We start from the raw sequence: 19,994 nt of genomic DNA, 5'->3' as shown, positions 1-19,994 counted from the left end.
TTCCGATGACCAACAAACCAACCTTGAACCACTGGAGACTCTTCTTTTCCCTTTTCTCCAGGTAGTAACCGTCAATGTCACTGCCTCCATCCAGAGCTGGTCTCTCCCAAATCACTGTCATGGTTGATTTGGTGATCATGGAGACCTGAGGCTTAGATGGCTCGCTGGGAGGAACTGTTGAAATGAACAGGAGATCAGTTGATAACCGTGACATATGTGGAAATTTATGCATCGTTGATTCAGTTTACCTACCAAAAGCGTTCTTTGCCATGATGGGCTTAGACTCCAGAGGGTCACCGACGCCATACTTGTTAATACCACGGACTCTAAAGATGTACTCATTGCCCTGGATGAGTCTGGGCACGTTAACGATGCAGTCAGCAAGTTTCTCCGAGATGATGGACCACATGACTCTGCTGGTCTCCCTCTTTTCCACAATGTAGTGCGTTACCATGGCACCACCCTCATCAGCAGGAGGAGACCACATGATGGTGATGTTGTCAGCGGTCACCTTCTTAAACTGGATGTCTCCAGCAGGGGGCCCTGGCCTGTCTGTAAATGGTAAGCAAGGGATGTATTCATATTGTGACCAAAAATAATGATCTTTTAACCCAACAATTAAGATTAGTATTGATTTTAAGTACCTTGGATGAGCAATCTGACAACCGCACAGGCTGAACCCAGGGAGTTCTTCACCCTGACCTCATAGGTACCAGAGTTCAGGCGCGAGGTGTCCCTCAGGAACAAACTTGTCGAATCAAAGGTGTGTTTAAAGGAGAGCTGGGCACTGGGTTTGAGTTCTCTTCCATCCTTTAGCCACTCAATGGTGGGAGAAGGCTTTGCAAGGATGTTAAACTTGAGTTCGACATCAGAGCCTGCCCTATGCTTCACCTCGTTCAAATACTCTGCCGGTATTTCAATTTCTGGAGCACCTGAAGGAGATATAAATCTTATGAAATCTTGTGCTTTGAAGTTTAACATTTTAAATGTGGTTATACGTACCGAAGGTGTCAACGCATATGGCGGGTCCAGCTGTCATGGACGGATTGCTCACTGAGCCTACCGCGTTCTTGGCCATTACTCTGAACTCATAGGTCTGATCCTGAGTCAGGCCAGTCACAATGTAGCGTGTGTCTTTGATGTTGGTTAGGTTTGCCTTGGACCACCTGCCACTGACTCCTTCTCTCTTCTCCACCATGTAGCCTGTGATCTGCGATCCCCCGTCAAAGTTTGGCACCTGCCAGGCCAGGCTGATGGAGTTCTTGGTGATATCACTAATGCGTAAATTGGTGGGTGGTTCTGCCGGAAGACAGTCGATGCTTATAAGACAACAGCGACTACATAAACAGTCAAAAAGAGCATGTTTCAAGCACTGCAACTTACCACAGGCGTCAATTGCCAGCACTGCATCAGAAACCTTGCTGAATTCACTGATTCCAGCAGCATTCTCTGCTGCTACCTTGAACTCATAAATGAGTCCAGCGTGGATGCTTGTGACCTTAAAGTGAGTGGCCCGGATGACCATTCTGTTGACTCTTTGCCACAGGATACTGTTCCTGTCTTTCATCTGGAGATGGTAGCCAAAGACGTGACTGCCTCCATCAGACTTGGGCTCCTTCCAGGCTACAGTGATGGTCTCCCTGGTCACAGCGGTGATCTCTGGAGTGGAGGGTGCTTCAGGCAAGGCTGCAGGATGATAAAGAGTTATGAGTGTGGTGCTATTGTCAGACATGACATCAAAGGACCAAAATGCTTACTACTTACTGTAGGGGAGGCTAACGGCAACAGTTGGTGAGTCAATGTGCTCGCTTATTCCATATCTGTTCTCAGCCCTAATCCTGAACTGGTACTCCAGGCCTGTTGTAAGTTTTTGGACCTTAATGGTGCAGCGAGCCACAGCAGAGGAGACGTCCATCCAGGTGGCCGTGGTCGTCTCTCTCTTCTGGATGATGTAATTTGTGATGGGGCTGCCACCCTCATAAGCAGGCGGGAGCCACTTCAGACTCACGCTGTCCTCCGTGATGTCAAAAAGCTCCACAGGTCCCAGTGGAACACTGGGCCTGTCCAGAACCACAATGTTGAAAAAGCTCTTGGTGGTGCCACTTGAGTTGGAAGCAAGGATATCGTAACGTCCAGAGTCTCCTGCGATGCTTTCACGCAGCGTGATTTTAATGCTGTCAGGAGTGACCTCGGAGTTGAACCTCATCGTTGACTTGAGTATCAGATTGTCCTTGGAGAGAGACACCTTGGGAAGTGGCCTGCCTATAAGCGGAATCTCACATTTGAGAGTGGATCCAGCTCTGACATACACTGTGTTGTGGGGGAAATCCTTCATCACGATCTCAGGAGATTCTTCAGGAAATGATGAAAAAGAATTGGAACATTGAATTTCATATCTCAGAAAACTGAGGACTCGCTTGGACTTAAGTGAAATACATGAAAAAAGTTTTAACACAATAAAAAAAAAGTCACTGTAACTTACCATGTTGGTCTTTGAGCAACACTGGAGTGATCATTTCTTTGACATCACTGAATCCAGCGTGGTTCTCAGCTCGGACTCTGAAGAAGTACTCTGTGTTCTCCCTCAGACCAGACACTGTGTATTGCAAGGACTTGGTTACGCCACACTTGACCCACTTCTCCTGGCCCTTCTCCAACGCTTCCACCAAATATCCTGTAATCCTGCTGCCTCCGCTCTGCTCTGGTTTGACCCAAGCCAGGGTTACACTCTCCTTGGTCACATCAGTCACAGCAAGCTTCGCTGGTGGGCTTGGTTTTTCTGGAAAAACAAAGCAATGTGTTATGCTGATCCAATGTTGTCACATTCTGTGAAGCATTACTGAGTGACAAGTCCAATACCTGTGATCTTGGTTCCTTCTTTGGTCTCAGCGGGAACTCCTATGCCAAACTCGTTCTCGCCGGTCACTCTGAAGTAGTACACTCCACCCTCTTGCAGGTCTGACACTTTGTGTGTCAACCTATGGCACGTGTCAGTCAACTGAGTCCAGCCCTTCTTACTGGCCTCACGAATATCCACAAGATAGTTCTTTACTGGTCCTCCTCCTTCATTCTCTGGAGTATCCCATGTCACAGTCGCAGAGTTCTTGGTCACATCCTTGACCACGACACATGCCGGAGGTCCAGGAGAATCCAGGACTCTGACATTGAGACTCAAGGAGGCAGTGCCAGCTACATTGGACAAGGTGACGGTGTATTTTCCAGAGTCATTGCGAGTGGCTTTCTCCAAAGTGATTGAGGTGAAGGTGTCTGTGGTGTCAATGACAGCACGGACCCTTAGGTCAACATCTGGCTTGCTCCATGTCACACTGGGGATGGGTTTGCCTCTGAAGGGCACTGTCATCGTGAAGGAGCTGCCATCCTTCACAATAAGAGTTTTCCTCATGTCATTGCTTATGTCAAAGACGGGCTCTTCTTCCCGTTCCTTGGCCAGCTGTTTGTCAGATTCAGGACTGGGCTCGCTGACTCCAACCTTGTTAATGGACTTGACCACAAATACATACTCTGTACCAGGTGTCAGTCCCACCACAGTGAACTCTGTATTCTTGGTATTCTGGACACCGACTGTCCATTCATCATCCAAAGTGTTTCTGTATACCACTCGGTAACCGGTCACAGGTGCGCCACCGTCAAAGAGTGGTTTATTCCAGGACAGGGTGACAGTGGTCTTTGTTGAGTCAATGATCTTGGGCTTAGCGGGTGGGGAAGGCAAGAACTGGGGATCTTCAGCCTTGGTGAGTGGACAGGCAATGCTGGGAGCACTGAACCCGGCAGCATTCTCTGCGAACACTCTGTATTCATACTCACAGCCTTCACGAAGGTGTGATGCTTTGACTCTGAGGTCATAAACCGGTTTCTTGTTAACACGGCACCAGCGAAGCCCGGTCTTCTCTCTCTTTTCGATGATGTAGCCAGCAATGCTGCTGCCACCGTCAGAGACTGGTCTTTCCCAGCAGATGGTCATTGCCTCGCTTGTAACCGAGGTGACCTGGACATTAGTGGGAGCAGCGGGGACTGTGAACGGATCCATGGCCTTTGTTGGCTCACTTTCAAGGGCTTCGCCATCCCCATATTTGTTGACTCCTCTAACTCTGAAGATGTACTCATTTCCTTTAAGCAACTTGGTGACTTTGCAGGTGGTGGCCTTCATGTCCCCGTGGACAAGAGTCCAAGCCAGTCGGCTAGTCTCCCGTTTTTCGACAATGTAATGCATAATATCAGCGCCGCCATTCTCCCGAGGAGGGCCCCAGGTCAGGGTGCATTTTTCGGCTGTCAGGCCAGACACAGCCAAGGGTCCCGAAGAAGGTCCAGGCCTATCCAGGACCTTGCAGTTGATAGCCACGGACCTGGTTCCTGCCACATTGTGCAGAGTCAGGACATACTGACCAGAGTCCCTCCTGATAGCATCTCTTACCAGCAGGGTAGTTGTGAAGTTGGTCGTGGTAATCTCACACCTGGCCTTGGCATCAATCACCTTTCCATCTTTAGACCACGACACGACAGGAAGTGGTCGCCCGGTAGTTTCAGCGTCGATTTGAATAATTTCTCCTGCTTTGATGACAAGCAGCTGTCTGAACCTTTCTTCCAAGATGATTGTGGGTGGATCTACATCATCCTTGACTGTTACAGGTCCAGTACACTCAGAAGGAATACTTAACATCTCTGCAGAATTCTTAGCGATAACATGGAAGTCATACTGGACATCTTCAGTTAGGCCTGTCACATCAAAGTAAGTGTCCTGCAGGTTGGTGAAGTTACATTTCAGCCAACGGCCATTTGGAAGCTCTTTGCGTTCAACAATGTAGCCGGTAATCTTGGTTCCACCATCATGTTCTGGCCTCTCCCAGAAGAGGGAAACAGAGGTCCTTGTGATATTGGTGACTCTAAGGTTGTGAGGAGGTTCACATGGATCCCTTGCTGCCACTGGCTCATTGGCTTTAGAGCCTGGACCAATGCCAGCGATGTTCTCTGCATAGACTCTAAACTGATAGAGCAAGCCTTCTTCAATGCCAGTCATCTTAAACTGGCTCTCAGCTAGAAGGCCTCTGTTCACTTTGGTCCAGAGGATGCTGCTTTGGTCTTTGCATTCAATGTGATACCCAATAATGGGGCTTCCACCATCTCTGATCGGTCGGTCCCAAACAACAAGCATGCCAGACTTGTTGGCATGGGAAACACGGACGTTGACTGGAGAGCCTGGAGGTTCGAATGGATACTGAGCAACAACGGGAACAGAGTCAACAGCGTGACTCTTGCCATAGCGGTTCTCAGCTGCAACACGGAACTGATACTCTGTTCCCTGAGTGAGACGGGACACTTTAATTGAGGTCCTGGCAACAGTAGCAGACACAATCTGCCATACGGTTGTGGTCGTGTCTCTCTTTTCCACCACATAATTATTAATCTGACATCCGCCATCGTAGGTCGGAGCATCCCAAGACAGAGAGATGAAGTCAGCGCTCACCTCATCCATCTTAATGTTACTCGGCGGGCCCGGTTTGTCCAGGATGATAACTGAGATTTCACCAGTCGTAGTGCCCACTGCATTAGTAAGGGTGATCTCATACTTCCCTACGTCTTCCCTGGTGGCATCCTTGATGAAGATTTTAGATGAGGTCTGTGAGGTGAGAACATTGACTCGAGTCGTCTGCTTCAGGACCTGGCCATCCTTCCTCCAGGTCACTTCAGGCTGTGGCCTGCCTTTGAAGGGAACATCAATCTTCAGGTCATCTCCAGCTTTAACACTGTACGTATTGAACAGCAGGTTGACGATGGGTTTCACTGTGATGTCCCTCATAAGCACTGGGTCAGCTAGAGGTTTGGGGTCACTCCTACCCTTGTCATTCACTGCGATAACCCTGAAAAAGTACTCCTCATCTGTTGTGAGACCTTCAACAGTGGCCTCCAGTGCTTTAACTTCACTGCACAAACTCCACATTTCGTCTCCGTAGGGCTGCATCTCCACAACGTAGCCGGTAATCTTGCTGCCACCATCATGGTCAGGTTTCTCCCAGGACAGTGTGACAGTGTGACGAGTCACATCCATCAGCTGAACTCTGCCAGGAGGCAAAGGAGCCTCAGAAACTTTGACTTGTTCCGTGGAGGCAGGCAGGCCCACACCAAGTTCATTTACAGCCAGTACACGGAAGTAATACCGGCCTCCCTCCTGTAGGTCAGAGATCATGTAAGAGTTCCTCACACAATTGGTGCTCACGCTGGTGAAAGCCATTCTCTTCTGCTCTCGCTTCTCCACAATGTAATGAGATATCTTTGCCCCTCCGTCGATAAGAGGGGGCTCCCAGGAGAGAGACACTGAATTTCTTTTCACATCTTTCACCTCAAGGTTCATTGGGGCGCTAGGTGAGTCCAGGACTCGGACGTTGATGAAAGCCGATTTAGAACCACTCATGTTCTCCAGCGTTAGTACATATTTTCCGGTATCAAATCTGTCAACATTCTCAATCACTAACATGGTGTAGGAGCTTGTCACCTCAATCTGGGCACGCTCATTCAGAGTGCCGTCTGCCTTTGACCACCGGACCTCCGGCTCAGGTTTCCCTCGAATTGTGACAAACAGACGCAAGGATGCTGTGGCCCTGACGTTGACCATCTTTCTTAGATCACAGTCGAGTTCAATTTCAGGAGCTTCCAGCTTCTCAGCGGCGATAACACAACCGGGCAGGTCTACATGTTCACCCACACCCTCGCAGTTAACGGCGCAGATGCGGAAATTGTATTCGGCATTCTCCCTCAGCTTTTTCACTGTGTAGTTAGTAGCCTGCACACCAGTGTGCGGGGTGCAAATGACCCATTCATCCAGTGCAGCTTCCTTCATTTCAACAATATAACCACTGATGGGCGCTCCGCCATCATATATAGGCCTAGTCCAGGTCATGGAGACTGTTGTGCTGGAATGGTCAGTGACTTTCGGGTTGTTTGGAGGTCCTGGTGGGTAAATGGCATCACATGCCTTGATGTACGGTGTTGGTGCACTGGGCGTGCCCACGCCAGCGGCATTTTCAGCAGAGACCCTGAATTCATAAGAGTGGCCCTCAGTGAGACCCGTGCATCTGAACCTCAGGTCAGTCAGCCTCTTCTTGTTGCATTTGCTCCATCGGATGCCATCCTTGTCACGTTTTTCAAGGATGTAGCCCTCAATCTCGGCTCCACCGTTGCTCTCTGGCCTTTCCCAGGTAAGCACAATGGAGTCTCTGGTGACGGCACCAGCCTCTGGCATGGATGGCGCACTTGGAGTGGTGAACGGATTGCATGCAACAACCGGCTCTGATTCTAGTGGCTCTCCAACACCAAATTTGTTGACAGCCGTGACTCGGAAGATGTACTCATTTCCCGGCAGCAGTTTGGTGACTTTATAGCTGATGGCTTGAATCTTGGGCTCCACCATAGTCCACGACAAACGGCTGGTTTCTCTCTTCTCAATGATATAGTGTGAAATGCCGGCTCCGCCGTCCTGCGAGGGATGGTTCCAATGCAGATAACACTTTTCAGCAGTGACACCTTTGACCTCTAGCAGGCCATCTGGTGGTCCGGGTCTATCCAAAACCTTGACGTTAACTGGGATCATCTTGACTCCTCCAACATTCACAAGTTTGAGAGTAAAGTGTCCGCCATCTGTTCGGATGCAGTCCTTCACAGTCAAGACGGTACATGTGAGGGTAGTCTTGATCTCCATTCTTGGCATAGTCTTGTCAATCTCCTTTCCATCCTTCAACCAGATGACCTCAGGCAGAGGCTTGCCGGTGTAGTCTGCATCAATGACAAAGGTCTCACCAGCATGGACAACCATTAGATCCTTGAATTTGGAATCCATGGTTGCCTCAGGTGCCTCAATTTCATCTTTGGCAGTTATTTCTCCTGTGCTTGGAGACGGACGGCTGGATATGCCAGATGCGTTCTTGGCAACAACTCTGAACTCATAAATGCAGTCCTCAGTCAGGCCAGTGAGAGTGAACTGGGTGTCAATTATGTTGGTGAAGCTGGCCTTCATCCAGCGAGTATCAGGGTGTTTCCTCCTTTCAATCAGGTAGCCGGTAATCACGCTGCCTCCGTCATACGGTGGAGTGGTCCACTTAAGTGTTACATGGTTCCGTGTTATTTCAATGGCCTCGGGAGTACCTGGTGGGTCGCAGGGATCCCGAGCCACTGTGCTATCTGAGACCTTGCTAACTGGACTGAGTCCGGCAATGTTTTCGGCATAAACCCTGAATTCATACTCAATGCCCTCCTCCAGATCTGCACTCTTGAAACGCGCATCAGGGATGAGCAACTTGTTGAGTTGAGTCCACAAGAGGCTGTTCTTCTCCTTCCTTTCGAGGTGGTAGCCAAGAATGGGACTTCCGCCATTGTTTGCGGGTGGCTTCCATTCAACGACCATGCTGTCCTTGGTTGCAGCAGTTACAATGGGTGTCACTGGTGCATCAGGAACGCTGAATGGATACTGAGCCATGACTTGTGGGGAGACAATAGCAGAACTCTTTCCATATCTATTCTCAGCAGACACTCTGAACTGATATTCCACGCCAGTCTTCAGGTTGCTGACCTTGATGGTTGTTCTAGCGATGGTCGCAGACACAATCTGCCAAGCTGTTGTGGTGGTGTCTCTCTTTTCCACAATGTAGTTGTTAATCTGACAGCCGCCAGTGTATGTTGGTGGTTCCCAGGAGAGTGTTACATAATTGGAGCTCACTTCGTCAATGTTCACAGGACCAGTGGGCGGGCCCGGTTTATCAAGAATGATAACAGTAATCTCTTCGGTTGCAGTTCCAACATTGCTGGTGGCTGTGATGGTATATTTGCCTGAATCCTCCCGGTTTGCGTCCTTGATACACAGCTTTGTAGATGTAGGTGTACCAGATACATTTAGCCTTGTTGTCTCTTTAAGAGCCTGTCCTTCTTTCTTCCACTCCACTTTAGGGACTGGACGTCCAGTCACTGGAATCTCAACCGTTAAATCTTCACCATTTTGCAAACTATAAGTGTTAAATCTCATCCTGAATCCAGGCAACATGGTCAAATCCTTGGCTATGACCGGTGCTGCGAGAGGCCTTGGGTCACTCTTACCTTTGTCATTGAAAGCAGATACTCTGAAAAGATATTCATGTCCAGCACTGAGGCCTGTGACCATGCCTTCACAGGTCTTGGTGGTGGTGGCCACTACCCATTCCTCGGAGTCCATAGTTTGCATTTCGATGTAGTAACCAATAATCCTGCTGCCTCCGTCGTGGACTGGTTTCTCCCATGAAAGTGAGGCAGTAGTTTTAGTGACTTCAGTTAAAGTGACTTTACCAACGGACAGAGGAGGCTCAGAGGTTTTAACTGAGTCTGTTGTCTCAACTGGAAGTCCTACACCAAACTCATTTTCGGCAAGGACTCTGAAGTAGTAGATTACTCCCTCTGTGAGGCCAGTAACTCGGTAGCTGGTCTTTGTGCATTTGTTGTCTACATTAGCATAAACCTTCCTGTTGGACTCACGTTTTTCAATCAGGTAATTCTTTATTCTTGCACCACCGTCGATAAGAGGGGGCTCCCAACTCAGGGTGACACTCTCCCGTTTAATATCTTTGATGGTGAGGTTCATGGGCGCTCCTGGAGTGTCCAGAACTTTGACAGACACAAATGCAGATTTGGTGCCAGCGTTGTTCTGCAGATTAAGGATATATTTTCCGGCATCATGTCTGTCACAGATATTGATGGAGAGCTGCGTGTAGTCTTCTCCCGTGTCAAGTTGAACTTTACCGGGCAGTTCACCGTCCTCCTTGGCCCAGCTAATTTCGGGTGTAGGACGACCCTTAAATGGAATGCCAATTCTCATCGAGGCTCCCGCACGGACAATAATCCCCTTTCGGAGTTCTGCATCCAGAATCATCTCTGGAGCATTCATTTTATCCACGGGCGTAACTGCACCCTGGACTTCGGTTGGCTCCCCAATGCCCAGCTTGTTGATGGCACAGACACGCACTTTGTACTCCTGATGCTCAGTCAACTTAGTGATGGTAAACTTGGTGACATTTACTCCAGAAGGTGGCGTGCAAATCGTCCACTCCTCCTCATCAGCCTTTGTGATTTCAACAGCGTAACCTTGAATCTCACAGCCACCATCATATATGGGCCTGTGCCATGCCAAACTTACGGAGTCCTTCGTGGTGTCTGTCACATGAACGTTGGTGGGGCTGCCAGGCTCAAAAATGGGGTCACAGGCTTTAAGGTAAGGTGTGGCAGGGCTTGGCTGACCCACGCCAGCTGCATTCTCAGCAGAAACCCTGAATTCATATTCATGGTCCTCAGTTAGTCCCGTCACTCTGAAACGCAAGTCTGTAACCCTGCGCTTGTTGCACTTGGTCCATCTTATGCCAGCCCGGTCTCTCTTTTCCACAATGTAGCCAACAATTTCACTGCCTCCGTTGGTCTCAGGGCGGTTCCAGCAGACAGTCATGGAGTCCCTGGTAATGTTGGTGATCTCTATGTCCCGAGGTGTACCAGGCGCGACAAATGGATTCCTCATGGTAACTGGAGCTGACTCCAGAGGCTCACCCTCACCATATTTGTTGACTGCCATGACCCTGAAGATGTATTCGTTACCCTTCAAGAGTTTGGTGACTTTGAACATGGTGGCGCCACAATCACTAGAGACCACAGTCCATGCCAGGCGGCTTGTCTCTCTCTTCTGAATAATGTAGTGAGAAATGCCACTGCCCCCATCATGCCTTGGTGGAAGCCACGATAGGGAGCACTTCTCCTCAGTGACATTGCTGACAGTAAGAGGTCCCTCGGATGGACCAGGTCTGTCGAGGACCTTTACACTGAACGGGACAGTCTTGCTGCCTGCCACATTGGTCAGTACCAATGTGTACTGCCCGCCGTCCACTCTGATGGCGTCCTTCACAACAAGAAGAGCCTTAAAGTCTGTATTTTTAATCTCAGCTCTGGCTGAGTTTTCCACTTCAACATCGCCCTTAAACCACTGAGCCGTGGGAATGGGCTTCCCGTCCACTTTAGCCTCCAAACTAAATGTGTCCCCAGCATTGATGACAAGGGTTTGATTGTACATGACATCTGTCTCACACTTGGGTGGGTCAACTTCATCTATTGCTGTGATGGATCCAGTGCTCTCAGAAGGCTTGCTGACAGCACCGGCTGCATTTCTTGCAATGACTCTAAAGTCATATTTGCTGTTTTCTGTCAAGCCGGTCACTGTGAATTCAAGGTCCATGACATTTGCAAAGCTGGCCTTCATCCACTTTCCTTCAGGAAGATCACGTTTCTCCACAACATAGCCAGTAATTAGACTTCCACCGTTGTACTGTGGGGCCGCCCACCTGAGCTTCACCGAGTGTCTGGTCACTATAAGTGCTATTGGACAGCCCGGAGGATCACAGGGATCACGGGCCACATAGACCTCTGAGACTTTACTGCACTTTCCAATGCCAACAATGTTCTCAGCATACACTCTGTATTCATACTCAATGCCTTCCTCTAGAGGAGTGGATTTGAACCTGCAGTCTTGGATCAGAGTCTTGTTAATCTTGGTCCAGAGTATGCTGTTCTTCTCTTTCCTTTCAAGATGATAGCCCAAGATAGCGCTGCCTCCGTCAGATGGAGATTTATGCCACTCCACTATCATATAGTCTTTAGCGTATGAAGATACAAACGGCGTACCTGGTGGCCCAGGCTCTTGGAATGGATACTGTGCCACAACCGGGTCAGAATCAATGGCATAACTCTTGCCATATCTGTTCTCAGCGTAGATTCGAAATTGATATTCAGCGCCAGTCTTCAGATTGCCCACTTTGAGAGTTGATCTTGCCACAGTGGCAGACACCACTACCCAGTTGGTGGTGGTTGTATCTCGTTTCTCAACAACATAGTTTGATATTTGGCAGCCACCTGTATAAATAGGCGGTTCCCATGTAAGTGTGATGCTCTCTGCACTGACATCCTCTAATTTGACAGGTCCTGTAGGTGGTCCGGGCCTATCTAAAGTGATAACCTCAACAGTGGCTTCCTTGGATCCCAGATCATTGGCAACAGTAATGCTGTACATGCCTCCATCCTCTCTGGTGGCATCCTTTATAGTAAGCGTGGTCTGATGTGCTGAATCTGTAACGTTTACTCTGGTGGTCTGCTTGAGGAGAACACCATCCTTGGACCAAGAGATGCTTGGCCTTGGATGGCCTGCAACTGGCACTTCAATTTTGAGGTCATGTCCCACTTGAACACTGTAGCTACTCATTTTAGGTCTGACGGCAGGCTCAATCACAAGGTCCTTTGCGACAACCGAATGTGCAAGTTGCCTGGGGTCGCTTCTGCCCTTGTCGTTGACAGCGACCACTCTGAACTGATACTCTTCTCCCTTGAGCAGGTTACTCACCAGGGCCTCGGTTGCCTTCCCGCTGGCACAAACAGACCAGGAGTCTGTGTCCATTGGAGCCAGTTCGACTTCGTAGTGGCTTATCCTGCTGCCGCCATCGTGAACAGGCTTCTCCCATGTCAAGGTGACAGTACAGTGTGTAACATCAACAACACTGACTTTACCAGGGGGCTGCGGCTTTTCAGATATCTTAATTGGTTCAATGGTTTTGGCGGGGAGACCGACACCATACTCATTCTCAGCCAACACTCTAAAGAAGAATATTCCACCCTCTGGGAGAGATTCCACTTTCCATGTCATCTTATTGCACATAGTGATTGGAGCGTAAACCTTCCTAGTGCTCTCCCGCTTTTCCACAACGTACTGCTTGATCTTTGAGCCGCCATCAAGGAGCGGAGGCTCCCATGTCAACGTGACAGAATTCTTGGTAATCTCCTTCACCAAGAGGTTATTTGGAGGGCTTGGGGTGTCCAGGACTCTGACGCTGATGAAGACAGACTTTATTCCGCTGGCATTTTCTGCTGTAAGTGTGTATTTGCCACTGTCAAATCTGTCCACGTTCTCAATCACAAGTGACGCATAGCTATCTGTGTTATCAATTTGGGCTGTCTCCTTAAGCTCCCCATCAGCCTTGCCCCATTTTACTTCAGGGGCTGGACGACCTCTTACAGGAACAAAGAGCCTAAGTGTGCTTGCGGCTCTAATGTTAATCATCTTTCTCATGTCAGCATCCAGGTCCAGGTCAGGCGCTTCAAGCTTCTCTTCCAAAGTGATTTTTCCTGGAAAATCAGCCTGCTCACCGATACCGATTTTGTTGATGGCACACACTCTGAACTGATACTCGTGCTTCTCCAGGAGCTTTGTCACCGTAAACCACGTTTCTGTGATTCCAGAGGAAGGAGTGCACATAAACCACTCATCTGACGCACTGTTGCACGCCTCTACAATGTAGGCCTGAATCTCACAGCCACCGTCATAGATGGGTTTACCCCAGGTCAGGGAAACGGTAGATCTTGACATGTCCACCACCTTGGGGTTGTTTGGCGGGCCTGGTTTGAAGATAGGATCCAAAGCTTTGTAATATGTTGTTGGGGGACTGGGTGCTCCCAGGCCGGCAGCATTCTCGGCAGAGACCCTAAATTCGTAGCTGTGGCTTTCTTGGAGCCCAGTAACTCTGAAACGGAGCTCGCTCACGTTACGCTTATTGCATCTAGTCCATCTAACACCGTCCTTGTCACATTTCTCCACAACATAACCTTGGATGGCACTACCACCATCATTACTTGGTCGTTCCCAGGTCACTACCATGGAGTCTTTGGTAATCGTGGAGACCTCTACCTCTGTTGGTGGGTTGGGAGTGACAAATGGATTTCTGGCAATCATGGGCTCTGATTCCAGAGGCTCCCCAACTCCATATTTGTTCACTGGAATCACCCTAAAGATGTACTCATTATCAGGAAGAAGCTTGGTGATCTTCAGGTTCAGGGTCTGAACTTTCTGTTCAACTACTGTCCAAACCAGTCTGCTTGTCTCTCTCCTTTCAACAATGTAATGGGAAACATCACTACCGCCATCGTGCAAAGGTGGTTTCCAGGAAATGGAGCATTTCTCACTAGTGACACCATAGATTGAAATAGGGCCCTCAGGTGGACCTGGCCTGTCCAGAACTTTGACAATAATGTTCACAGATTTCTCACCGCCCACATTCTTCACCAGCAAAGTATACTGGCCTCCATCAACACGAATGGCTTCTTTGACAACAATACAGGCTAAAAACTCGGTGTTCTTGACTTCCAGGCGTGCTGCTTCACTCATGACTTGACCCTCCTTAAGCCAGTGTACCGTGGGTACAGGTTTGCCGGAAATTGCTGCCTCAAGCCTGAATGACTCTCCAGCATTCACAATCACAGCCTGGGAGTATTTGGCATCCAGGTCAATTTGGGGTGGATCCACCTCATCCTTGGCAGTGATAGCTCCAGTAGAGTCAGATGGTTGACTGCTGACACCCGCTGCATTTTTGGCAATGACACGGAACTCATAAATCTGATCTTCAGTGAGACCCGTGACAACAAAGGAAGTCTCAATGACATTGGCAAAACTGGCCTTCATCCAGCGTCCAGCTCCTTCCTTCTTCTCCACCACATAGCCGATGATTTTTATGCCACCGTCATACTCAGGTTTGGACCATCGGAGGGTCACCTGGCTTCTCGTTACAATAACAGCCTCCGGCTTTCCTGGTCTGTCACAAGGATCTCTGGCTACCTGCAATCCACTTACGATGCTTGCTTTGCTTAGACCAACAATGTTCTCCGCGTAAACTCTGAACTCATATTCAATACCCTCTTCCAGGCCAACAACTTTGAATCGGGCCTCTGGGATAAGCTGTTTGTTCTGCCTCACCCACAAAATGCTGTTTTTCTCTTTGAGCTCTAGGTGATAGCCCAGGATTTTACTTCCACCATCACTGTTGGGTTTATCCCATACGACCAGCATGGTCTCTTTGGTGGCTGACTGGACAACAACCAAACGTGGTGGAGCAGGTACGTCGAATGGATACTGAGCCACGATGCCTTCAGAGATCAATGCAGAGGACTTGCCATATCGATTCTCCGCGGCAATCCTGAATTGGTACTCACATCCAGTCTTCAGACGTACAGCTTTTATGGTGGTTCTGGCCACGGTAGCTGATACAATCTGCCAGTTTGTGGTCGATGTGTCTCTCTTCTCAACAACATAATTGTTGATGCTACAGCCACCATCGTACTCCGGTGGATTCCAGGACAAGACCACACTGTCTGCAGTGACTTCATCCAGTTTGATTGGGCCAGTTGGAGGGCCTGGCTTGTCTAGGACCACCACGTTTATGTCTGTAGTTGCCTCTCCAGCTGTATTAATAAGTTTGATGGAATATGTGCCCACATCATCTCTGCAGGCCTCCTTAATGACCAGAAAAAGGTTATTGTTGGTGCTTTCTGCGTTAACTCTCGTTGTCTCCTTTAGGGCGATGCCGTCTTTGAACCAAGCTGCTGTTGCTTTGGGACAGGCAGCATAAGGTACATCGATCTTCAGATCATCTGCTGCAAGCACACTAAACGTGCTAAAAGCCAATTTGAACGTTGGCACTATAACCAGATCTTTGGCCACCACAGGCATGCTGAGAGCACGTGGATCACTAACTCCCTTTTCATTGGTTGCCGAGATACGGAACATGTACTCCTCTCCCTGAGTTAAACCGGTTACAATCGCCTCATTGGTCTTTACAACCATGACCTGGGTCCACTTTTCGCTTTCACTTCCCTGCATCTCAACAATGTAGCCAGTGATCCTGCTGCCACCATCATGGTCAGGCTTCTCCCAGGTGAGTGTAACACTGGTGCCGGTCACCTCGCGAAGGGAAACCTTTCCTGGAGGTAGAGGTCTCTCTGACACCTTAATGGGGTCAAACGTTTCCACTGGGAGGCCGATGCCATATTCGTTCTCAGCCAGAACTCTGAAGAAGTACATCTTTCCTTCCTCCAGTTCGCCAACTTTCCAGCTGGATTTGTGACAGTTTGCACAAACAGTGGAGTAGGCCTTTCTGGTTGACTCACGCTTCTCAACAATGTAATTACGGACTCTGGAGCCGCCATCAATTAAAGGCGTATCCCAAATGAGCGAGACCGAGTCTTTGGTGACCTCCTTGATGAGAAGGTTCTGAGGTGCTCCTGGGGTGTCTAGCACCCTGACGTTAACAAAAGCCGTCTTACTTCCAGAGGCATTTTCTACAGTGACCATGTATTTGCCACCATCAAACCTGTCAACATTTTCAACTTGAAGGGAGGTGAATGATGACGTGACTTCAATGTTAGCTTTGTCCAGGGACTCCCCGTGCTCTCTTGACCATTTGACGTCAGGTGCCGGCCTGCCTTTAATAGGCACAAAGAGTCTGAGTGTACCACAGGCTCTGATGCAGACCACCTTACGAAGATCCGCTCCAAGTTCGATTTCAGGGGGTAATAACCTATCTTCAGATTTTGGAGTTCCGGGAACAGCAGCAGGCTCTCCCACACCTTCACAGTTGGTGGCACAGATGTTGATTTTATAATCTTGGTTCTCTTTCAGGCCAGTGATAGTAAACGAGGTACCTGTCCATCCCTTCTTAGGAGTATGAATTGTCCATTCATCCTCTTCTGGCAGGCAGGTCTCCACAATGTAGCCAGTGATTTCAGAACCACCATCATAGACGGGCTTATTCCAAGCAAGGGTGATGGAAGACTTTGTTGTGTCTAGAACTCTAGGGTTTCCTGGAGGTCCAGGCTGGAAGATTGTGTCCATGGCTTTGTAGAACGGACTCGAGGGACTTGGTTGGCTCAGTCCAGCATTATTCTCTGCAAAAACTCTGAACTCATATTCGTGGCCCGTTGTGAGGCCAGAGGCCTTGAATCGAAGGTCGGTTACAGTCCTTTTGTTGCACTTGACCCAGCGCAGCCCAGTCTTATCCCTTCTCTCGATTACGTAAGTGTTGATTCCGCTACCTCCGTCTTGTTCGGGGCGCTCCCAGCAGACCACCATTGAGTCTTTGGTGATGGTCGTGACTTCAGGCTGCGAGGGCGGGTCACTGGCAACGTAGGGATTGGCACATATGACAGGAAGGGACTCCACCGGCTCTCCAATGCCATACTTATTCACAGCCATGACTCTGAAGACATACTCATTACCCTTAAGAAGTTTAGTGACCTTGAACCGGTTTGCTTGGAGATCCGTGGCCACGTTTGTCCAGGCCAACCTGCTGGTTTCACGCTTCTGAATGATGAAGTACTCAATCTTGGCACCGCCATCATGTGTCGGATGCAGCCAGTTGAGGACACACTTCTCCGCTGCAATATCAGTAACAGTTAAGGAATCGGGCGGTCCAGGTCTATCGAGAACCTTGACGTTAAAAGTGAATTTAGCAAAGCCGCCGGGGTTACTGGCAGTTAGGGTGAATGCGCCACCATCTCTTCTCAAAGAGTCTTTGTTAATCAGGGTTGTGTGGAAAGCAGACGTCTTCATCTCCAACTTTCCGGTATCTTCAAGTTCCTTCCCATCCTTGGTCCACACAAGTGAGGGGATGGGCCGACCCGTCACATTGGCCTCCAGTGTAAACACCTCTCCTGCCATGACGACAACATTGCTACTGTAAATGGAGTCGACGTTGAGCCGGGGCTCTTCAATGTCATCTCTGCACGTGATGGCTTCTGAAGTTTGAGAAGGTGCACTCACAGCTCCTGCTGAGTTGCGAGCAAACACACGGAATTCATAAACTGCGTCTTCAATCAGACCACTGACTGTGTAGACTGTCTCGAGAATGTTATTGAAGTTGGCTTTGAGCCACCGCCCGTTTGGCAGCTCTCTCCTCTCCACTGTGTATCCGGTGATGGAAAATCCTCCGTCTGCCTCTGGTTTGGTCCAGGAAAGAGTCACCTCATGTCTGGTGATGTTCAGTGCCAAAGGTCTGCCTGGTGGATCCACGGGGTCCAGAGCATACAATGGGTCAGAGGGTTTGCTGGGTTTGCTGAGACCAGCCAAGTTTTCAGCAATAACACGGTGTTCATATTCAATTCCATCAACCAGGCCAGTTGATTTGAAGATGTTCCCTACCACAAGTGCTTTGCTGATCCTCTGCCACAGAATGCTGTTCCTCTCTTTTCGTTCCACATGGTAGCCCAGAAGGGCACTGCCTCCATCTGAAGATGGCTCGTTCCAGCTCAGAGTCATCGCATCCTTATTGTAAGATGTGACTGCAGGAGTCCCTGGCTGACCTGGGACATCAAACGGATAGGTAGCCACCACTGGCTCAGAGACAATGGACGGTCCAATGCCGTATCGATTTTGGGCCTTGACACGGAACTGATATCCAGTTCCAGTGATGAGCCGGGCCGCCTTAAATGTGGTGCGTATTACAGTGGCTGCTAACTCCACCCAAGAAGTACCAGTGGTCTCCCGCATTTCAACAATATAATTGTTGATGGGAACACCTCCATCATTCTCAGGGGCCTCCCAGGACATAAGGATATAATCCGATGAGACCTCATCCATCTTGATGGGACCAGTTGGTGGACCTGGAATATCATGGACTAATACTGTGATTGTATCAGTCACTGTGCCCAGCATGTTCTTTCCTGTCATTGAATACTGGCCTCCATCAGTCCTTTTGATCTCGCTAATGTTGAGGATGGTTGATGTTGCTGTGCTTTCGGTGTTAATTCTTTGGGTCTCTTTTAGAACTGTGTCTCCTTTCTTCCAAGAAACAACAGGTCTGGGTTTTCCAAGTACTGGAATCTCTACCTTAACACGGTCTCCAGCCTTCGCAATGACCGTCTTTTGGTAGACGCCACGCAGGTCAAATGACGGACCTGATGTTTGCTCTTTGATAATTGCCGGTCTGCTCTCACGTGGATCGCTTCTACCTGAAGCATTGACTGCCATTATGCGGAAAGTATATTCGTCTCCCTCGATTAGATTCGTCACAGTGTAGTCCAGAGCCTTGATGGCAGCAACATGGAGCCAGTGCTCAGCGTCCTTCTTCTGGGCCTCAATGACATACCCTGTGATCAAGCTACCACCATCGTGAAGAGGCTTGGTCCACGCCAAGCTGGCGCTGTCGGCCGTAACATCTGTGATGTACAGGTTTTCTGGCGGAGAAGGGGCCTGAGATGCCCTGATTGGTTCTGGGGTTTCAGCGGGCTCGCCAACGCCCAGATCATTCTCAGCAGAGATTCGGAAGTAGTAGTAAGATCCCTCCTCCAGGTCAGTGAATTTGAAAGAGCACTTATGCCAGGAAGTGCTCAGGACAGTGTATGCCTTCTTTGTGGCCTCTCTCTTTTCAATGATGTAGTTGTGAATCTTAGAGCCACCGTCAATGATGGGGATCTCCCACTGAAGGGTAATGCTCGTTTTAGAGATCTCTCTGGGTTTGAGATTAACCGGGGGCCCTGGTGTGTCCAGAACCTTCACATTTACGAAGCCTGTCTTCTTTCCGGCGACATTCTCCAGGCACAAGTTGTACTTTCCGGCATCATATCTAGTGCAATCAGGAATGACCAGCAATGTGTAAGACTCGGTTGTGTCAATATGTGCACGCATTTTTAGACTGACATCATCTTTGCTCCAGGTGACATCTGGAACAGGACGGCCTCGGATGGGAACAAAAATACGTATTGACGTCCGAGCCCTGACTACGAGGGATTTCCGGAGTTCGGCATCCAGCTCAAAGTCTGGAACAGACTCCTGGTCCACAAGTTCTGTTACTTTTTCAACTTCTGCAGGTTCACCAACCCCCTCGGAGTTGACAGCTCTGACTCTGAAATGGTATCTGCCTCCCTTCTGCAGTTTTCCGATAACATATACAGTAGCCTTCAAGTGGTACTCAGTCTCTGTCTCCCAGTCATCATGCCCTTCCTTTTTATACTCCACAATGTATCCATCCACTTGCAGACCGCCATCATAGTGGGGTCGGCCCCAGGTGAAAGTAGCAGATGTTTTAGTGGTGTCTGTGATCCTTGGGTTGGAAGGAGGGCCTGGTGGATCTGACGAACAAGGAAAAGAACTTGTGAAAACAGCAACATCA

General features: G+C 49.2%; 1 protein-coding gene across 1 annotated transcript in view; it reads right to left on the bottom strand.

Annotated features, from left to right (window-relative positions):
- LOC147136956 (titin-like) overlaps positions 1 to 19,994 on the bottom strand; it is a gene marked incomplete at its 5' end in the record, with an annotated part of 64,480 nt that overhangs the window by 27,590 nt on the left and 16,896 nt on the right. The window contains 8 exons of the mRNA XM_086052163.1: positions 23 to 174; positions 253 to 552; positions 645 to 932; positions 1,003 to 1,299; positions 1,384 to 1,686; positions 1,765 to 2,352; positions 2,483 to 2,779; positions 2,860 to 19,953. Of these exons, the coding sequence (XP_085908289.1) occupies positions 23 to 174; positions 253 to 552; positions 645 to 932; positions 1,003 to 1,299; positions 1,384 to 1,686; positions 1,765 to 2,352; positions 2,483 to 2,779; positions 2,860 to 19,953 (19,319 nt within the window). The remainder of the gene's footprint in view (positions 1 to 22; positions 175 to 252; positions 553 to 644; positions 933 to 1,002; positions 1,300 to 1,383; positions 1,687 to 1,764; positions 2,353 to 2,482; positions 2,780 to 2,859; positions 19,954 to 19,994) is intronic.

Source organism: Filicampus tigris, chromosome 14 (genome assembly GCF_054856515.1).
Source record: "Filicampus tigris isolate MCC_2025a chromosome 14, RoL_Ftig_1.0, whole genome shotgun sequence".
NCBI classification, from domain to species: Eukaryota; Metazoa; Chordata; class Actinopteri; order Syngnathiformes; family Syngnathidae; genus Filicampus; species Filicampus tigris.
This window is presented reverse-complemented; position numbering and strand designations above follow the sequence as displayed.